Genomic DNA, 20,354 nt, shown 5'->3' with positions numbered 1-20,354 from the left:
GTAATGACAGATGATTCATGTAGCATTTGCTGCCTGGAATCCATCTGCCCTTAGCTCAGGCATGCAGGCAGGGGGTGTACTTAGCTATAAAACCACTCCTTCCCTCTTGGGATGAAGGACCTCATTTGCCTAGGAAGTAACTTAAAAAATAAAAAAAATGTTTAAAACAAATAAATATATTATACTTTCCTATCAGCATAGCAATATAAGGATTAAAAATAGTCAATGTTGACGGAGAGGGTGAAGTTCTGCTTTAAGCTTTTAGGATGTCTAGTGAAACTGTATGAGGCAAGTAGGAAAGCGTGACTCCATAATATAACTGCTATACTGTATGTTTGATTTACAAAAACTAGAGTGCATAATGTGGTGCAGCTCTGCATAAAAACCAATCAGCTTCCAGGTTTTATTGTCGAAGTTTAATTAAAAAAGCCGAAGTTAGAAGCAGAATGGCTATCATGTATAGCTGCACCAGGTTTTGCTTTCTCCAATTTTAGTAAATCAACCCCATTGTGTCCCATTGATGTTATTGTAGAACAATCAAAACTATCAAAGCAGCCCTTTATAGAATATTGTTATTTCAGGAAACAAAGCTAGTTTTATCAAATGACAGGTAGTATAGTACTTCAGCCATGCCTGGATTTTCTAAATTGTTTAATTATGTTCTATCAAGCCTCCCATTCCTGACCCTAATAACATGCGAGATTTTGTGAGTTACCCTACATCTGGAAATGAGAGGTTGCACTGCACTATGAAGAGGACAGAGGATGATCCAGTGGTTGGAGGACCGTGCTATACTCTTTACTTGGAATACCTGGGTGGACTGGTGCCTGTTCTCAAAGGGCGAAGAATAAGTAAACTGCGTCCAGAGTTTGTAATTATGGATCCTAAAACAGATGGAAAAGCAGGTATTTTTTTTCCCTTCCATGGAATAATTTGTGAAATAATTTTAAACACTTTATACCCATTTGCATTTTGAAGTATAATTAGACTACAAGATTCATTTTCTTGTTGGTCGAAAGGGGAAACAAAAATATTTTTGGTGAGCAGGAAAGTGTTAATAAACCCAGTAAAGGTAACAGTAAAGGTCCGTATCTGCAGTAAAGCACTCAGTGTGGAACCTAAGGACTTAATCCTCTGCATTGTGTAAAAAAGATGTTTGATCCTGTCTTCTCTGATCCTCCCCTTTTTCTACTGTCTCCAATTCATCTGCTGATAGAACAGAGCCTTGGGGGCAAGATGCCTATGCTCAATTTGGTATTGCTAGAAAGTTTGTTTTTTTTTCTTGGGATAGTGCATGTGATCAGCACAGGGTCAATCAGCACTGTCCAAACAGTGGGTCAGGGGTCCTGCAGCCTCACAGGGGAGAATGAAAACTCCTCCTACATGCTTTAACCAGTGCTATGCTGGACACTGATAGAAGTCACAAGACTGCTCTAACTGCTGATGAGAAAGGGTAGTTAGCAGTTTTATATTCACTAAAATAAAATAGTAATTAAAATAATTGTATTTCTATGTTCTCTGTACTGTGGGAGACCAGATATAGTAAATTTAGGGACATGTGTTTAGTAACACTTTAATTTTGCTTATAATAACATTTAACTAAAATCACTTTTTGACACTGTTTATACATTATTAAAATGCTTGCTTGTGTTCATGGTAAAATTTCTAATGGTGTTTGGTGGTGCTTTCTCTAATGGCTATATGTGTGTATCAGAATGCAGAATTAGACCTTGGATAGAAGTTTACTGTATATTACTGTTACAGGCGAGCTCCATCTTTCTGCGCATATTTGATGTTGCACTCATATTTAGGGTGTAAAATGATGCATGCTCCGCATCTGCAGCTCACCGCGGTGCGGTGCGAACCACTGGCCACCAATGATAAATCTGTTTATTATAAGACAAAAAATGCTTAGGCCTACAGAGATTATATCAGAAAGATGGGGCACCAATCTGTTTATGGGACCTATCAAAATAATGCTGTAGGGCCCAGTCATCTGTATTTAAGCACCTATATGTACTTTTCCATGCTGTATCCACTTTGTGTAGGTTTTGCTGTTTATACACAAGCATAGCAGTTCAGGAAGCATTTCAGGAATTCCCTATTATTCTGGTGTTTTTCATATTGCCATGCTCTACTCATTCATTCTTTTACTATTTTGTTTCTAGATGAAATCTATGGCAATGGATTGATCTCCGCAGTTATCGACAGCTGTAATTGCTCAGATTCCAGTGATATCGAACTTAGTGATGACTGGGCAGCTAAGAAATCTCCGAAGGTTACAAGAGCCAGTAAATCTCCCAAACTCCCCAGGTTCTTATATGCTTTTTGTTTTTATGTGTGTTTATATGTGTGTGTCTATGTATATGTGTATATACACACCTACCGGACATTTTATTAGGTACACCTTGCCAGTGCCAAGAAACTATCCCCCACACCATAACACCACCACCAGTCTGAACCATTGATACAAGGCAGGATGGATCCAATTTTTTTATGTTTGTTTCTCCAAATTCTGACCCTACAATCTGAATGTTGCAGTTGAAATCAAGACTCATCAGACCAAGCAACGTTTTTACAATATTTTATTGTCTAATTTTGGTGAACCTGCGTGAATTGTAGCCTCCGTTTCCCGTTCTTAGCTCACAGGAGTGGCACCCAGTGTGGTATTCTGCAGCTGTAACCCATCTGCTTCAAGGTTCGACATGTTGTGCGTTCAGAGAAGGTATTCTGCATACCTTGGTTGTAACGAGTGGTTATATGAGTTACTGTTGCCTTTCTATCATCTCAAACCAGTCTGCCCATTCTCCTCTGACATCAATAAGACATTTTCCTCCACACGACTGCTGATCACTGGATATTTTCTCTTTTTTGGACCATTCTCTGTAAACCGTAGAGATGGTTGTGCATGAAAATCCCAGTAGATCAGCAGTTTTTAAAATACTTAGACCAGCTCGTCCGGCACCAATAACCATGCCACGTTCAAAGTCACTTAATTCCCTTTCTTCCCCATTCTGATGTTCAGTTTGAACTTTAGCAAGTTGTCTCCACCACGTCTAGATGCCTAAATGCAGTAAGTTTCTGCCGTTTATATATTATATATATATATATATATATATATATATATGCTGCATTAGTTTTCCTTTTTTCATGCTTTTTGCTTTTATTTTCACCTGGTAATCCTGCAAATAATTTCCTTCCTCCTATTTTTGGAACCATGGCAGTCATCCACACTAGAATTTTTTGTTTTTTCTTCAAATTCTTTATTTATGAAAGCTGAACAGCAAGTGACAGTCATCACAAACAAACAAGTGTAGCAGATAAGTATATGCCAAAATGTATCCATAAACAATCCATCCAGAGAATGAGATCGGAGAATAGCAAATTAAACACATCTAAGCTCAAGGGACCCAAAAGAGGAAATAGGGACCCATGATAGAAGTACTCTCATATCCAAATACTATAAAAGGAGACACTGCCATACATCTTGTTTTTCGTTTTTGTGGTGTTTTTTTCTTTGGGATAATAATAAAGCAGAACAGGCCCAGGAAGTATAAAGTCAGAAATAGAAAGGAAACATAGATCTAGAAAAGGGGGGGGGATAAAAAAAGAGGAGTGGGAGGTGGGTACAAGAAAGGGAAGATGCTGAGTGAAGGGATGACTACTCTGCTCCTGTCTTGAGGAGAGACTTCCCTTCTTTAGAGTTGATAAACATATTCCAAAGTGTCCAGCTACTAGAACACAATTCATGTTAATATTGGTGCGACAGCACCAGGTCTTCCATGTGGTTCAGTTCCACTACTCTGTACCCAAAGCCCGACCTGTGGGCTTTCTCTCCAACATAGGGAGATGCAAGATTTGTCTGCATTGAATAGGTGATGTAAGACAGGTTCAGAACCTTAATGGTATTATCTCTTCTTTACCGGAACGGGATGAACCTGACCTGATCTTGGCGGATGATGGAAGGCAGGTGTCGAAGGCGTGTGGCGACAATTTTAGTCAATAATTTTAGATCGACGTTTAAAAGAGAGATCGGCCTATAACTTACACATGATGAGGGGTCTTTCTCTTCCTTGGGAAGCACAATTATATAAGCAACCACGTGTCCCTAGAGAAAGAGGCTGAATCACCTAAGGCGTTAAACAATTTGATCATATGCAGACTGAGGTGTGGGAGCAAAGTTTTATAGTATTGCACAGTTAGGCCGTCGGGAGATGGGGACTTCCAATTTTTGCTGTATTGGTAAGGGAAGCCTAGGCATGCCTGTAGGTAATCTTGCAAGTCCTTGGAGGGAGGTGGAGAACCAAGGTTGTATTAAGTGGAATAAAATTCCTCAAAGACCTTGGCAATTTGTGCAGAAGTATGAGTCAATCTCACATACCATACCGCTAAGACTACAGGATCTTGCAATAGGCTTTCATTCAGTTTCCAAGCAGAGTGTCTGAGACTCGAATTCCCAGGAAAGGAGTACCGGAGTAAAACCAGAGCAAGGTCGGACCATGTAATGTTTCTGATGGCCGCCATCGTTATTCACTGTATTTGCCTATGGGGGACTAGAAAATAGTCATTTTGTGAGTATAGCTTGTGCGACAAAGAATAATATGTATAGTCCCATTTCCCGGAGTATACAAGCTGTCAGATATCCATCAGCTGTGCTCTATGCATAGCTTGTGATATACGTTTACGGATGTTGGGAGAGATTGAGGAGGTAAATGTGGAAGTTTCCACATTAGGCATTAGAGGGACATTAAAGTCACCAACCATAATGATATGTCCCCCAGAGAACTCCATAAGTCGGGCAAGCACTCCACTGAGAAAGAGGTCCTGCTGGGTGTTAAGAGCATAGATTGTAGCTAATGTTATTAGGGTGTCACCAATCTTACCTTTCAACGGGCGTTGTCATCCGCCAGTATATCCTTCAGTGCCCAGGGATGTGCCTGGAAATAAAGATCGACACTCCCTTCGATTTTGCCACCTTATTGGTAGCATGGTAGACGAAGGGATAGTACCTATTCTTCAGAAAGGGAAGTCTGTCGTCTCGAAAGTGGGTCTCCTGCACAAACGCCACATCGAAACATAGCCATTTAAAGTTGAGAGAAGCGTTTGTCTTTTCTCAGGAACAATAAGTCCCTTTACATTAAGAGAAATGATTCACAAAGAGTCCACCACTACAGCTGGGAGAGAATTGAGGGAAAAAAATGGGGGGGAGGGAAGGCGAGAGGGGGAGAGAAGAGGAAGAGTGGGTAAATAAGGGGTGACCAGAAATGGGGCAACAATAAGAAAAGAAGGTTAAAGGGCAGATCATACTACGTCACAACCTCACTTATTTACTAGGGAGGATAGCCCTATAGCGCTCACTGGCGCAGCAAAATGCTGCTGAAGCGCAGGCCTAGTGGAGAGCGAGGTTGGAAACAGCCAAGGGGCGAGCTCCCATTCTCCTCCCCTGGGCAAGAAAAGTACTGAGCAGCCTGTATAGCTTATCACCTATTAAGAAAACATCAATATAACAATTAAAGAAGAAGATAAACTTTGACATATAAAGACCACTATAATGTCACAGTCAAAAATCGGACACATGAAAAAGAACACCTAAATCATGGGGGTAGATCCTTAACCCCGCATGTCCAAGGTCCCAGATGTGGATACAAGTCCTGGGCCAGGTGGACCTCGACCCCCTCTGTGCACTCAGGCACATAGAGACAGACCTCCCGAGCAAAACAATTAACCGGTCATGGGATACGCTTATCCACTTGAGCCTGCCAACCAAGGGGTCCCACAGTTTTCATAGGTTAGGTCGCCAGCCTCTGTTGCCGGTGGGGAGGCTCATCCCATGACCAGATTTTAACCCCTATAGGCAAAGAGCCACAATCCGCTCCCCACCACAGAGTCCTCCCATACCAACAATGAGGCAGAGGGATGTATTCCGGGCGGAGGGCGGATGCAGGGCCCAGCCCTGCATAGCGGGCAAGCACGTACCTGAGCAGGGTGTGAGCAATTCACTACAACAGTAGTAGCAGTAAACATTAGGGTACAAAGCCCCTGGTGTAAATGTGAAACAGGAATATGCTGTATGGGGCCCTCACGAAGGAGAGAGGTGAGAAAAATTAAGGTACAAAGCCCTTCCATATAAAAAGAAAAAACACAGAGCAGTATAGGGTGAACTGAAAACATTGAGTATATGTAGGCATGACAGTCCTGAGGCAAGTCTACAGTGGTCATGAGCCATCCGAGAACGGAGGAGGAAGGACCCAGAAGGCGAATAGATGTCCTTGCTGATAAGCAACGGGAAAAATTAAGGCACCAAGACCCGTCCAGGTGAAGTAGCACAGTGCAGATGTTCAGGTAAACGGGTCTCTTCATCTCAAAGACCATCAATACTCAGTGATAAGTGGCTGAGGTATGGGGAGACCATGTCATAGATAGGCAGCAGGTTTAAGACTCACGTGGACTTTCAGTGGATGGAGAGGGAGATCTGCATTGTCGTCTTGGTGGTCGAGGATGCAAGCCAGGGGCAAAGGCCAGAGGGTGAGGGCCGACCCATTTGTCACGGCAAGAGCTGTAGCCAGTTTGGGACCTCGAGCAGTTCCATTTCCATGAACGAAAATAGTGCAGGTAGGTCGCCAGCAGGAATCCCCAGTGGTAGGTCAGCTCGAGTTGAAGAGTTTTATCCGGGGGGGCGCACATCTCTATAGAGTAGCCCAGGAGACATCGGGCAAAATTTTGACCGAATCCCCATCGAAGTCCACCTTACCTTGTGACCAGGCCTTGCGGAGTATGGACTCCTCCTGGTTGTAATGGTGCAGGCAACATATGACATCCCGCAGGCGATTCGGATTAGTATGCTTTGAGCCCAGCGCCCTATGTATTCGGTCTATCTTCAGGTCCACCGGGGAGGCAGAGTCCACCACTGTATGAAATATTGCCATAACAGCATCCTGCAGTTGTTTGGGGCCCGTGGCCTCCAGGAGACCTCAGCGCTGCAAGTTGTTGTGACGGCTCCGGTCTTCCAGCTCTTCCAAATGTAGCTGGAGAGCAATGGCCACCACATCATGGGACTCTTGTGCTTGCTCCAGCACAGAGATCCTGTATTCCAGGGCTGTAACGGAATTCTCACCCACAGAGAGATAGGCAGCTAGGGACTGTACTTCAGAGTGCACTAGTTTAAGTTCTTTGTGGTGCAATTGCTCCAGCCGGAGGATAAGGGCTTCAATGTCGGCCTTAGGTGTCCATTTATGAACCAGCGGTAAATGATCGTTGCTCAGTTCTCCGGAATTCTCGGACAACACAGTTCTCCTGTGAATGCCTTTTATGAAGCGGTATAGATCAGTTCTCCAAACGAAGGGAGAACGATCTACAAACGCTGGAAAATGGCTGCTTTTACTATAATCTCACGAGATTACAGTAAAAGATCAGTTTATTAAGCAGAGGTAAATTATCGCTGCTTAGTTTGCGGTTCCTCCGATTCTCCAGCTCTAGGCTTGGAGAATTTGGAGGGAGAACACCGCTCTCCAGTGAAGGGCTGAACATGTTCTCCGCTGATCTTCTGAGTGTCATAAACTGTGAATGACCAGAGAGTAGCTGCGATCCTCTGAATCGCAGCTATTCTCTGTGTCATAAATGGACACCTTAGTCTGTAATTCTTGAAGGAGCGCCCGTAGGTCATCTCCCCCTTGCAAGAACGGAGCAGAAGCAAAAACTGGTGGAGAGCTAGGCCGGTCGATGATAAAGGCCTTTGGGAGGTCAGAATATGTGTCCGAGGCACACAGTATCATTGGGATCGCTGGAGAGGTACTTTGTGGAGGTGATGCAAATGGTGGTTCACGAGGCCCCGTCATGTTGGCATACAGGTTATGGTGCCTGGTCTCCAGGAAGAAATGGTGGATTCTGTCCTCGAACCGGCCCCCCAAGAAGTTTCTGGTGTTGTCGTCTTTTCTTCTTTTTTCTTATTCTGACTTTCTTCTTGGCTGAGAGCATGGCAGGCAGATAAGGTGGTGATCAGCAGCAAAAAGCCCGGGAAAGTGAGCTCAGGAGCCATGCGTCTTCACTCGGCCATGGCCAGACCATGCCTCCATGCACACTAGAATTTATACATCAGCCTTTGTTCATCTCCATTACATATGGTGTGATGGTATTGGTAGTATATGCAAGAAACATAAGATTTTGGGGGGGTTTTTACATCTGTATTTGCTAAAACTGTTCATAGCTTAAAAATGAAAACTAATACAGCCATCACATCTATTGACTGGTAAGCTGCATTATTATTAGATTTTTGTTCTTGGGTTTAGCTATGCTCTAAATCCACTATTATTTACTGTTCTGAACAATAAAGCTTGAAAACTTCCAAGGGGATGAATACTTTTTATAAGATCTGCAGGTGCAGACCATGCATAGAGTACAACTTATTTCATGGACCAGATAGCTGTAGTCAAGAACAGATCTTAATTTTTTTAGCCACAAATTTCTAACTATTACATCTGGAGTTTCAAACGACCACTGTCAACTTTCCTTGTTTAAATATTCTTACCACATAGTTTGTGTTTATTGGTTTGTAATAGGGATTTTGGCACATTGTGGCATGCTTCTGTAACATGCTAGTATAATGCCAGATAGTTTTACAATATTTTAGATTGTTCATAAGACTGAAAAAGTTTCCCAAGTAGGAACGATATTGCACAGCACAAACGATGGCACCAAGGGGTTTGGGAGCTACAGTATATGAATGAATACAATTAAAACACTGAAAGAGCTGTTTCTTGCTGCATTGTATATGACAACTTTAGGAATGTGTTTGGTTAATACTTTCTGCTGAACTCCTTGGCTAATCTTAATAGATATGAACTACTTAAAAGTATGTGATAGGTGTATACTGATCGAAAGTCAAGAGCATCATTTTGGACCATCATTGTCCTGGCTTGATCCCACCCTACTCAAACGCTTCTGTTTTCTGCAGAATTAACATAGAAGCAAGAAAATCTCCAAAGTTATCCCGAGCCACTCAAGAGATTACCAGGTCTCCTCGATTACCTATACGGAAACCTTCAATTGGGTCACCAAGCCTAACTCGCAGAGAGTTTCCTCTGGACGACATTACTCAGGTGAGACCTAACTGTCTTTCATTACCTGCATTTAGAAGGCCAATACAGTCACACTCAGTTTCAGTAAGGGATAAAGCTGTAGATAAAATTATGATTAAAATTAAATTGTTAGAGGCAAACCTCAAATTTCTTTTTAACTTTTGTTCTTTTCTAAGACTGAAATTCTTATTAGACATGTTATTCTTAAAATTTTGCAGCACTTATCATTCTTTAGTGCCACTAAAGGAAAGGCATGCTAGCCAAGATCATTTTCATTCATCACAGAATCCCCCTCTTTGCATAGTTTCATAGTTAGTCTGGCCGAATAAAGACAAAAGTCCATCCAATTCAACCATTAAAAAAAAAAAAAAAAAAAGTTATAATCCTATACCCACAGTTGATCCAGAGGAAGGCAAAAAAACACAGCAAATCATAATCTAATTTGCTCTTTCAGGGGAAAATTTTTTTTTCCTAATCTCCCGAGAGGCAATCGGATATTCCTTGAATCAACTTTACCTATAAATGTTAGTATCTACCGTATTTTCCGGCGTATAAGACGACTGGGCGTATAAGACGACCCCCTACTTTTCCTGTTAAAATATAGGGTTTGAGCTATACTCGCCGTATAAGACTACCCCTCTTCCAACGCACACCAAATAAAAATGAAAAAACAGCAGATTTGATTTCAATATGGTATGCTATTTCAGTATGGTATTCCAATGATGGGGTGCTATTCTTCCCACTGACACCAATGATGGGGCACGATTCCTCGCTCTGACACCAATGATGAGGCAATACTCCTCCCACTGACACCAATGATGGGGCACTATTTCATCCACTGACACCAATGATGGGGCACTATTTCATCCACTGACACCAATGATGGGGCACTATTCCTCCCACTGACTAATGATGGGGCACTATTCCTCCCACTGACACCAATGATGGTGCCCCATCATTAGTGTCAGTGTGTGAGGAATAGTGTCCCATCATTAGTGTCAGTGGGAGGAATAGTGTCCCATCATTGGTGTCAGTGGGAAGAATCGTGCCCCGTCATTGGTGTCAGTGGGAGGAATAGTGCCCCATTAGTGTCAGTGGGAGGAATAGTGCTCCATCATTGGTATCAGTGGGAGGAATAGCACCCCATCATTGGTGTCAGTGGGAGGAATAGTGCTCCATCATTGGTGTCAGTGGGAGGAATAGTGCTCCATCATTGGTGTCAGTGGGAGGAATAGTGCTCCATCATTGGTGTCAGTGGGAGGAATAGTGCCCCATCATTGGTGTCAGTGGGAGGAATAGCGCCCCATCATTGGTGTCAGTGGAAGGAATAGTGCCCCAGCATTGGTATTAGTGGCAGGAATTGCGCCCCATCATTAGTGTCAGTGGGAGGAATAGTGCCCCATCATTGGTATCAGTGGAAGGGATAGTGCCCCAGCATTGGTATCAGTGGGGAGAATAGTGCCCCATCGTTGGTGTCAGTGGGGAGGAGGAATAGTGCCTCATTGTTGGTGTCAGTGTGGAGGAGGAATAGTGCCCCATCGTTAGTGTCAGTGGGGGAGAGCAGCGGCTGCTCCTTCTTTCAGATTTTCGTGGGGCCGCTCGGCTCCGCCTCCTGGCCGGTGATTGGTCGCCTGTGTGCCTTTCCAGTGCTGGCGCCCAATCACTGGTGAGGAGGCGGAGTCGAGCGGCCGAACTGAAAGAAGGAGCAGCTGCGCTTCCTGGACCGGATCGTCGTGGGACCGGGACTGGAGCCAGGTAAGGTACAGCAGCCCCTCTGCCCACCCCTGTACTTAGTGTCCGTTGAAGGAGGAGGGGGGGGGGGGCGGCGCCGCGCCGCCCCTCGAAAAAGTGCCGCCCTGACACCGGCTCGCTGTATACCGGCGTATAAGACGACCCCCGACTTTTCAGAAGTTTTTCTTGTGTTGAAAAGTCGTCTTATACGCCAGAAAATACAGTAGTTATATTCTGTGTGTCCAAGAAAGAATCCAGGCCTTTTTTAAAGCAATCCACTGACCTGGCAAGAACCAACACTTGAGGCAGATAGTTAATAATTGTAATTACTACATCAAACAAGTAATTAGAAACATTGAATGCACTTGCTACATTTAAAATGTCTATATTTATTTTGCAGCAAAACTATCTTGCTCAGGTCACATCCAACATATGGGGAACCAAGTTTAAAATTGTAGGATTGGCAGCCTTCTTACCAGCTAATCTTGGGGCAGGTGAGTTCTTATACAACTTTATACAGTTTTAAAGTTCTTTGCAGGAAACAAATGTAAGAAATGTAAAAACAGCTGCTAAATGTTAGAAGATGTTTTGCGGAGCTAAGCAATGTTTTAGATTTTTACATGAGCAGTTGTTAAAGTGACCCAGTGCTTTACCCATGGAGAACAAATACCTATACCCCTTATTACATATATTTGCATTCCTTGGTAGTACTTAGTATTTCCCATGTGACAGTGCTGGTGCTTAGCAGTTTGGTTACTCAGGCAGTGCACAGTCATGGGAGCAGGGGAAATAGTCCTTAGCCCTGAGTGAGCTTCAACTGGAATAAACTCAAGAGAGTTGCACAGGGCTCTTCAATCCCAGCCCTAAAGGTTGACAAAAAAATTATGCTGTGGGATGGTCTTTAAATTAAACCAGTTGCTTAAAGCCCCTTTTACATTGATCCGCTGCACTTTCCCCGCAGCTGGGATGCTGCGCAGTGTACCTGCTGTTTGCGTGTGATTTACCCGCGCTTTGCCACAGACTTTTATTAGTAAAGTCCTGAACTTTTGGTGCGCTATCAGAAAACACACCAAAACCGCCTGATCTAATGGAAGTCTATGGGAAAGTTCAGGAAACCCACACAAAAATTGTGGGTATACTGCACTGCACCCATGCTGATTGGTGTGAAAGGCGCTTAACAGTCGCACTGTAATGTGGGTACCCCCATCGCACACTCTACTAAGGGCTCTAGGGGCTGCATACAGCACTCCTGATGACGGTGCCGACACTTTCAGCCTGGAATCCTATTGTCATCCGCTTCTAAGGTCTATTCCCTGCTTCTCTATTGAAGGTGGCTGGTTCTTCTGTTGTTTTGTTTGTTTTTTTTTTTCTCTGAGGTTTTTACCACAGTCATGCAAAACTTTATGGCCCAAATCACCCAGTTATTTTTTGACTATGACCTCAAAAGCCACAAGCACACTCCCATGGCTTTTCCCACAGATTTTGTTTGTAATTTACCTGTGGCCTTGGTGGCGTCTGAGTGGTCAGCCACTGAAACTCTTCTAAATTAAGACCACTTTGGTATTTATTGATGTGGTGCACACCATTGTAAAACTAGATGATCAACCAGTTACTTCTACCAGTGCTCTTTGTCTACACAGTTTGGGAAAACTGTGACAAGCTATTTAAGGCTGTTTCCCAAGCACTTATTAGCCTTGTACCTGTGGGAGAGAATTTTGTACAAAATAAGTCTTCCAATGCTGCTGATGCAGCAGTATTCCACCTTAACAAAGCCAGTACCATACCAGTGGAGGATATACCTGTCTTTAAGGGCAAAAACAATAAGTGGTTTTAAGCCCTATTTATAAATCTTTCTCTGCACAGGTCTCCTGTCAGTACACATTAGTTATAGTGGTGGAATGTAGAAGGATGTCTCTTTGGATCTACTCTTATCAAGGATGCTACCGATGGTTACAACACCCATCTTCTTCAGTGGAAGACGCCTAAAGAACAGACTGAAAAGCCTTATCTGTTAAGAAATTTCCTTTACATTTATCCACTCCCGCACTGTATGTCGTGACCCCCAAGCTTGACTCCCAGTTCAGTTTCTAGATCTGGTGCTCAAATTCTGCCAAATCCTTTAGACACATCTTTTTCAGCTTGAAGGGGCACCCCAACTTTCCAAAGTTCTTTAACCTTTGAGGGCACTTGGTTAACTTGTATCGCAGCCACTTACGTGTACAAGGTAACATCCCAGGGCTTTCCGGTGCATTGCTTTTGAGCTTCTACACTCTGAATTTGTGGTCCTGTCCTGCGACCTCTTGTCTGCACTTCCGGTGTTCACCAAGTTGCTGGCTCCAGCATTTTCCCTACTGTGCTCTCGAAGCATCCCCATTGTGGGATAAGTAAACGACTTGTTGAGGGAACAATTGCCATAGGCTCTATCTGACAATGTGGCTTGCACTGTCTAGATGTTACAGATGTTTGGATCCTCAACCTTCAAATATCAGTACTGGAATCCACTCATTATTTCTACTATCTGGGTCTAGTCTAAGACACAGTTCAGACCAGAGTGTTTCCGTCATGGGAGAATCTTCAGATTCTTCTGATTCTCCACTCTATATGAGAGTCTTGAGACTGATGGTAGCCTCCTTCAAGTCTCTCCCATTTGCCCAGTATCTCTGTAGACCTCTACGATGCAACAAACTGTCATAATAGGACTAGTCAACATTCGTTTGGCATGGAGTTCCCGGTAGTCCTTTGCCTTTTAGCTCAGGAATTCGGCTCTTGAATCAGAGAAATCATTATTCCTATCTTCTGTAGATTCTGTAAGATTCTCACAATGAGTGGCAGCCTGCGAGACTGGAGAAAAATCTTGGAAATCCTGTTGGTGCAGGAAAAGTATTCATTAAATGAGTTACTCCTACTTATTAATATTTTTTGAAATATTTTTGAAAATATTGCTTATGACGGGCCCTGTTTAACAAAAGAGAGGACAGCTGTTCTTCCTTAGATAGCCATTGTACCTGATTTACTTAGAATGGGTCAGTAACATATTTAGCTTTTGCCACTAAGGTCTCTGATTTAGCTAGTTCCAGCTTTTTCCTAAAAGATTTGATTACAGTAATTTGTTTAATGATAAGTCTTAAGGGTGTCCCACACAACATCATACAGTTGTGCTCAAAGGTTTGCATACCCTGGCAGAAATTGTGAAATTTTGGCATTGATATTGAAAATATGGCTGATCATGCCAAAAAATGCTCTTTTATTGAAGGATGATGATCATTTGAAGCCATTTATTATCAAATAGTTGTTTGGCTCCTTTTTAAATCATAATGATAACAGAATCACCCAAATGGCCATGATCAAAAGTTTACATACCCTGGAATGTTTGGCCTTGGTACAGACACACAAGTTGACACACACGGGTTAAAATGCCAATTAGAGGTTAATGTCCCACATCTGTGGCTTTTTAAATTGCAATTAGTGTCAGTGTATAAATAGCCATTGAGTTTGTTAGTTCTTACGTGGAAGCACTGACTAGACTAGATACTGAGCCATGGGGATCAGAAAAGAACTGTCAAAAGTCCTGCGTAACTAGGTAATGGAACTTTATAAAGATGGAAAAGGACACAAAAAGATTCAAGGCTTTGGACATCTTTTTGTGTCCTTTAACATCTTTATAAAGTTCCATTACCTTGTGTATGGGTAAAACATATATAACAAAAGAAACAAACTGTTGCAGCACTTCAGAACTATACAGAGGTGGGATATACACTACAGCAAGTACCATTTCAAAATCCAATAAAGTACAATGTAGAAAAACGTATCTACCCCATGCGTCTACCAAGACCCACCTATAGGAGAATGCCACCCCTCGACAGATCAAACTAGAAACTCCCCGTATGAAGAATATGTAGAATGGTAGGCAATTTGAATTCGACCATGGAGCAAATGTACATTTTCCTTGGTGGTGTGAGTCTCCTGCAGGCAGATTGCAGAAGGGCGGAAAGAGTTTACATAGTCAAACATGGATTGTCTTTTAAGAGTATCATTCATACCCCTAACATTCCACGAAAGTAGTTTAAGTATACTATTAACCACATTTAAAAAAAACAAAAAACAAATAAAACACTTAGTTTTATTAATGAAAGCTAACTATAATAACAACCCTGTATAGGACTCTATCTGTATGTACTGCACACATATATGTGTGTGTGTGTGTATGTGGGAGGGAGTAAAAAAAAATAAATAGAGAGGGAGAGGAGAGGAGGGGAGGGGGAGGTGGGGAACGGAAAAGGGGGAAACGGGGCATAACATATCTTCACAGGAAAGATAGAAGACTAGGGAATTCCAGAAACTAGCCAACTGCTGGGATAGATACTGGCTAGCCAGGCTAATTGGAGTGCTAACACCATATTCTCTAATTTGTATTGTAATTATAAAAAAACTGGAACAAGGATTATCTAATTTTCATCCAAAAATATCAAGTTTCTAGTTTACACACGCCATCAAATAGCAGCCAAAATCCGCCTAGTAAAAAAAAGAGAAAACAGACAAGAAAAGGACATCTATAACACAAGCATAATCCTTATCCCTTATAGTGCTGATCAAGCCACTCTTGGGCGGCCTTCTGAGTCAAAAAAAAAAAAGAAAAAGGCCTGTTCATGTACTCCTAGATTGTGAGCTCCAAGGAGCAGGGCCCTCGAACCCCTCGTGTATCGCATTGTATTGTTACTGTACTGTCTCGTGTACTATCTCCCATTGTAATGTACAGCGCTTAGCAAACTGTTGGCGCTATATAAATACTGTATAATAATAATGTACTGTTCTGAGCCAGGCTGGATAAGTCATGGAGTATGTTAACTTTAATGGTTGCATTCTCTTTTTCATCTTCTCGAAACTTGCTATATGCTTGTGTTTCAGACAAGAAGTCAGGAAAACACATAATTTTTGAACCATTATAATGAATCTCATTCATCATTCTAGGCCAGCGGAAAATACCCTCTTTATCACAATAATTTAACAACCCGATAAAAGATCTAGGAGGGTTGCCCTGTGCCTTTGGATTGGTCAAAACCCTGTGTGCACACTCAACAGCAAAGAGAGGAGATAAATTCTATTGCCAAAAGTGTCTAATAGCCAGTGCTCAGCAAATTTTATTGGGTCCGCCCCCTCCACCTTTTCTGGAAGACCAACCACCTGAATATTATTACGTTGCAGTTTTCAAGATCCTCCACCTTTTGACTTTTTAGCATTAACTTTATGCATAACCCTTTTCAACTCGAATAAATGTAGTGTCCTCACTTGCTGTCCTAACTTGCCAAGTAAGTGCCAGAAAAAAGGCAGAGCATCGCTGAACTGCAGCCAGTAGGCTCTGAAGCCTTTCCATCCACACTTAAATCAGTGATTATATTTCATCCCATTCCGTGTGTGTTCGAATTTTGCTGAACAGAGTTACCACCAATATCTTGCTGCATAAGGCTGCACAGCTTTTGTTGTTTAGGATCCTGACTCTAACTGCTGGTTAGAATTGTGGCTCATAGCCTTCTGTGTAAGAACACCAAACATAGATTGTTGACTTAGATTCAGACAGGTTAGGCTATCTGATTTAGATGCCGGCAAAACAAGAACATTTCATCAAGTTGTGAAATATCAGAAGTGTAAGCACTACTAGGGGTAGCAATCCGCGAACACTTATCTACAGCTGAATCCTTGGATGCTGTCTCACAAACCGTTCCAAGCGAGCAGTGGGCGATTCCTTTGCTTTTTTCGCTCTGCTTGTTCTGGGTATTTGGGGTGGTTGGATAGCGCACAGATCTGTCCCTGTGTTTATCGTGCCTGCTCCCTTTTTTTTTCCTGATCATGCCCTCAAGTGAGTCTATGGACTTGATCCAATCCATGAACAAGTAGATCTATAAAAGGATAGATAGGTGGGTCACTAATAGATGAATGGATATCTAATAAAGTAGTCGAAAAGATACACAGACCCAGCAGTAAGCACATTTAACAGGCAGCAAGCAGACCAGCCAGCCAGAGGATTAGTCAGCATGCAAATGGATTAGCATAGAAGAAGAAAAATGGATAAGTGAGTGGTTGGTTGGATGAATGGATGTATAAATGAACAAATCCAATGGCAGGCAAGTTGGCAAATAAACACACTGAACAAGTAGCTGGATGGATGGAATGCTCCAAGAAGACCAAGCAGCAAGATTATCAGTTGGCCAAAGAAGCAAGCAGAAGTGAGCAGGCATCAAGAATCTCCAAAGTTTCAGATGATTCCAGATAATTAATAGTCTATTCAGTCTGTTTAAACACAAAAATATTTACCCAGCCAAAAGGTATGCACACACTTCCAGTTTCACTCAGCGGTAGATGAATCAGGGCACCACCCAAGACACCAGCCATCGATACAGGTATAGGTTGATATAGGTTTCCATGCAGGTCTCTAAACAAAACACAGCAGACTGGGACCTATGCACTGCAGACCAGGACTCAGGTGAGGATGACCACAGGTTGGGCACAGGCTGACTCAGGATAGAGGATGTCTTTATCCTTCTTAGGAATGACCACTATAGCTGCCTCATACATGGACTCTGGGAGCTTACCCACTTTAAATGCCTTATTCAGGGTAAACAATAAGTTAGCTAGTAATGCCACCCTATATTTCTTATAGATTTCTATAGGGAGTCCATCCAACCCTGGAGCTTTACCGGAAAGCTCAGCACTGCCTCTTCCAGTTCCTGTAGTGTGAAAGGGGCATTTAACAATCTTTGATCTTCTAATGAAAATACTGGAAGGGGAATCCCTCCAAGATAATTTTGAAGGTTTTCATTCCTGTAAGTAATGTTGCTAGAATATAGCGACTGATGTGACCTTTTGAAGACCCCCAAAATAGCCTCTTTCTGAGTGTGGGTACAACCCTTCTGGAACTTCAGATGATTTGGCTGTCTCTCTCAGTGCTGGACTGTTCTATGGGAATATCATCCAATCTGGATTCAGTCATACAGTGTCATAGCGGTGGCATACATTAACCATCAGAAGTCTCAAGGAAGCAAGAGAGGTAAATCAGATCCTGTCATGGACATAACTTCACATTCCTGCCTTGTCCACTGTGTACATCCCAAGAAAAAGTCCTGTATAATAATAGACAATTTGCAGTATTCCTCTACCAGCAGCACCTAGAAATGTTCCCTAAACCCAGATGCATTCCAGGACCTGTGACACAGGTGGGGAGCAGTGGATGTGGACCTTCTCATCTTCAGGTTCAACAAACAAGAATCCTCCAAAAGAAAGATTGGATTCTCTGGTAGCTCTGTGGGATTAGTACACACTGATCTGTGCCTTTCCTCCCCTGGAACGTCTTCCTGGTCAGCTTCGCAGGATCGAGATAAAGTGCATTCCCTTGACCCTTATTGTTCTAGACTGCCCCGGGCAGATGTGGTACACCATTCTGCTAAGACACCTACAGTGCCTTGAAAAAGTATTCATACCCCTTGAAATTTTCCACATTTTGTCATGTGACAATCAAAAACATAAATGTATTTTATTTGGATTTTATGTGATAGACCAACACAAAGTGGCACATAATTGTGAAGTGGAAGGAAAATGATAAATGGTTTTCAAAATTTCCTACAAATAAATATCTGAAAAGTGTGGTGTGCATTTGTAATCAGCCCCCTTTACTCTGATACCCCTAACTAAAATATAGTAGAACCAATTGCTTTCAGGTGTCCCCTAATTAGTAAATGGAGTCCACCTATGTGTAATTTAATCTCAGTTTAAATACAGCTGTTCTGTGAAGCCCTCAAAGGTTTGTTAGAGAACATTAGTGAACAAACAGCATCCTGAAAGCCAAGGAACACACCAGACCGATCAGGGATAAAGTTGTGAAGAAGTTTAAAGCAGGGTTAGGTCATAAAAAAAAATATCCCAAGCTTTGAACATCTCACGGACCACTGTTCAATCCATCATCTAAAAATGGAAAGCGTATGGCGCAACTGCAAACCTACCATGTGGCAAAAAACTTCCACTGCGCATCACCCTGAACACACCATCCCTACCGTGAAACGTGGTGGCAGCATTATACTGTGGGAATGCTTTTCTTCAGCAGGGACAAGGAAGCTGGTCAGAGTTGATGGGAAGCTGGATGGAGCCAAAATTCAGGGCAATCTTAGAAAAAAACCTGTTAGATTCTTCAAAAGACTTGAGACTGGGCCGGAGGTTCATGTTTCAGCAGGACAACAACCCTATACATACAGCTAGAGCTACAATAGAATGGTTTAGATCAAACCATATTCTTGTGTTAGAATGGCTCAGTCAAACTCCACACCTAAATCCAATTGAGAATCTGTGGCAAGACTTGAAAATTGCTGTTCACAGATGCTATCCATCCAATCTGACAGAACTTAAGCTATTTTGCAAAGAAGAATGGGCAAACATTTCACTCTAGATGTGCAAAGCTGTTAAAGACATACCCAAAAAGAGTTGCAGCTGTAATTGCAGCAAAAGGTGGTTCTACAAAGTATTGACTTAGGGCAGTGCTTCTCAAATAGTGGGGTGCGCCCCCCAGGGGGGGCGCGAGACTCCGTCAAGGGGGGCGCGTCGCCGCCCCCCCCCCCCCTTCCGACAGAAGGGACACTAAGTACAGGGGTGGGCAGAGGGCTGCTGTCTCTTACCTGGCTCCCACGATGATCCATCCAGGAAGCGCTGCTCCTTCCGTCACTCCGGCCACTCCCTCACTCCTCACCGGTGATTGGCCGCCAGAACTGTAGCTCAGGAAAGGTACACAGGCGGCCAATCACGGGCGAGGAGGCGGAGCCGAGCGGACCCGCGAAAATCGAGTGAGGGAAAAGCCGGTAAGTGTGCAGTGCAGAGGTGCTGCTGCAACCACATATGCTGGCTGCAGCAGCACCATACTGCAACAGGGGTCAGCAAGTGTCATTGGTGTCAGTGGGAGGAATAGTGCCGCATCATTGGTGTCACTGATACTAATGATGGGGCATTATTCCTCCCACTGACACCAACGATGGGGCACTATTCCTCCCACTGACACAAACGATGGGGCACTATTCCTCCCCCCCACTGACACCAACGATGGAGCACTATTCCTCTCCCCACTGACAGGGTACTATTCCTCCCACTGACACCAATGTTGGGACACTATTCCTCCCACTGACACCAATGTTGGGACACTATTCCTCCCACTGACACCAATGTTGGGACACTATTCCTCCCACTGACACCAATGATGGGGCGCTATTCCTCCCACTGACAGTAATGATGGGGCGCTATTCCTCCCACTGACACCAATAATGAGGCACTATTCCTCCCACTGACACCAATGATGGGGCGCCAATGATTAGGTCCTAAGTAAATGTTGGTGATCGGTTTGAATTCATTATTATTTATTGATTTTATGTATTTTTTCAGTATTTTTTCAGTTTCATATGGTTTGACATGTCCAATCAAAAAATGTTTATAGTTTAATTAAGGATTTAATTTTTTTTGAATTTCTAATGCACTTTAAATCTTTTCTGCTACAGTTAATAAAGCTATTCTTTGTTGTAA

General features: G+C 42.9%; 1 protein-coding gene across 1 annotated transcript in view; it reads left to right on the top strand.

Annotated features, from left to right (window-relative positions):
- The window catches only part of TULP4 (TUB like protein 4), a 219,326-nt gene that overhangs the window by 187,526 nt on the left and 11,446 nt on the right, over positions 1-20,354 (top strand). Inside the window, exons 9-12 of the mRNA XM_089669724.1 lie at positions 671-905; positions 2,169-2,313; positions 8,951-9,095; positions 11,206-11,299. Coding sequence (XP_089525850.1) covers positions 671-905; positions 2,169-2,313; positions 8,951-9,095; positions 11,206-11,299 — 619 coding nt within the window. The remainder of the gene's footprint in view (positions 1-670; positions 906-2,168; positions 2,314-8,950; positions 9,096-11,205; positions 11,300-20,354) is intronic.

This window comes from Staurois parvus, unplaced genomic scaffold, assembly GCF_062004578.1.
Source record: "Staurois parvus isolate SC_StPar_1 unplaced genomic scaffold, SC_StPar_1.0 ptg000081l, whole genome shotgun sequence".
NCBI classification, from domain to species: domain Eukaryota; kingdom Metazoa; phylum Chordata; class Amphibia; order Anura; family Ranidae; genus Staurois; species Staurois parvus.
This window is presented reverse-complemented; position numbering and strand designations above follow the sequence as displayed.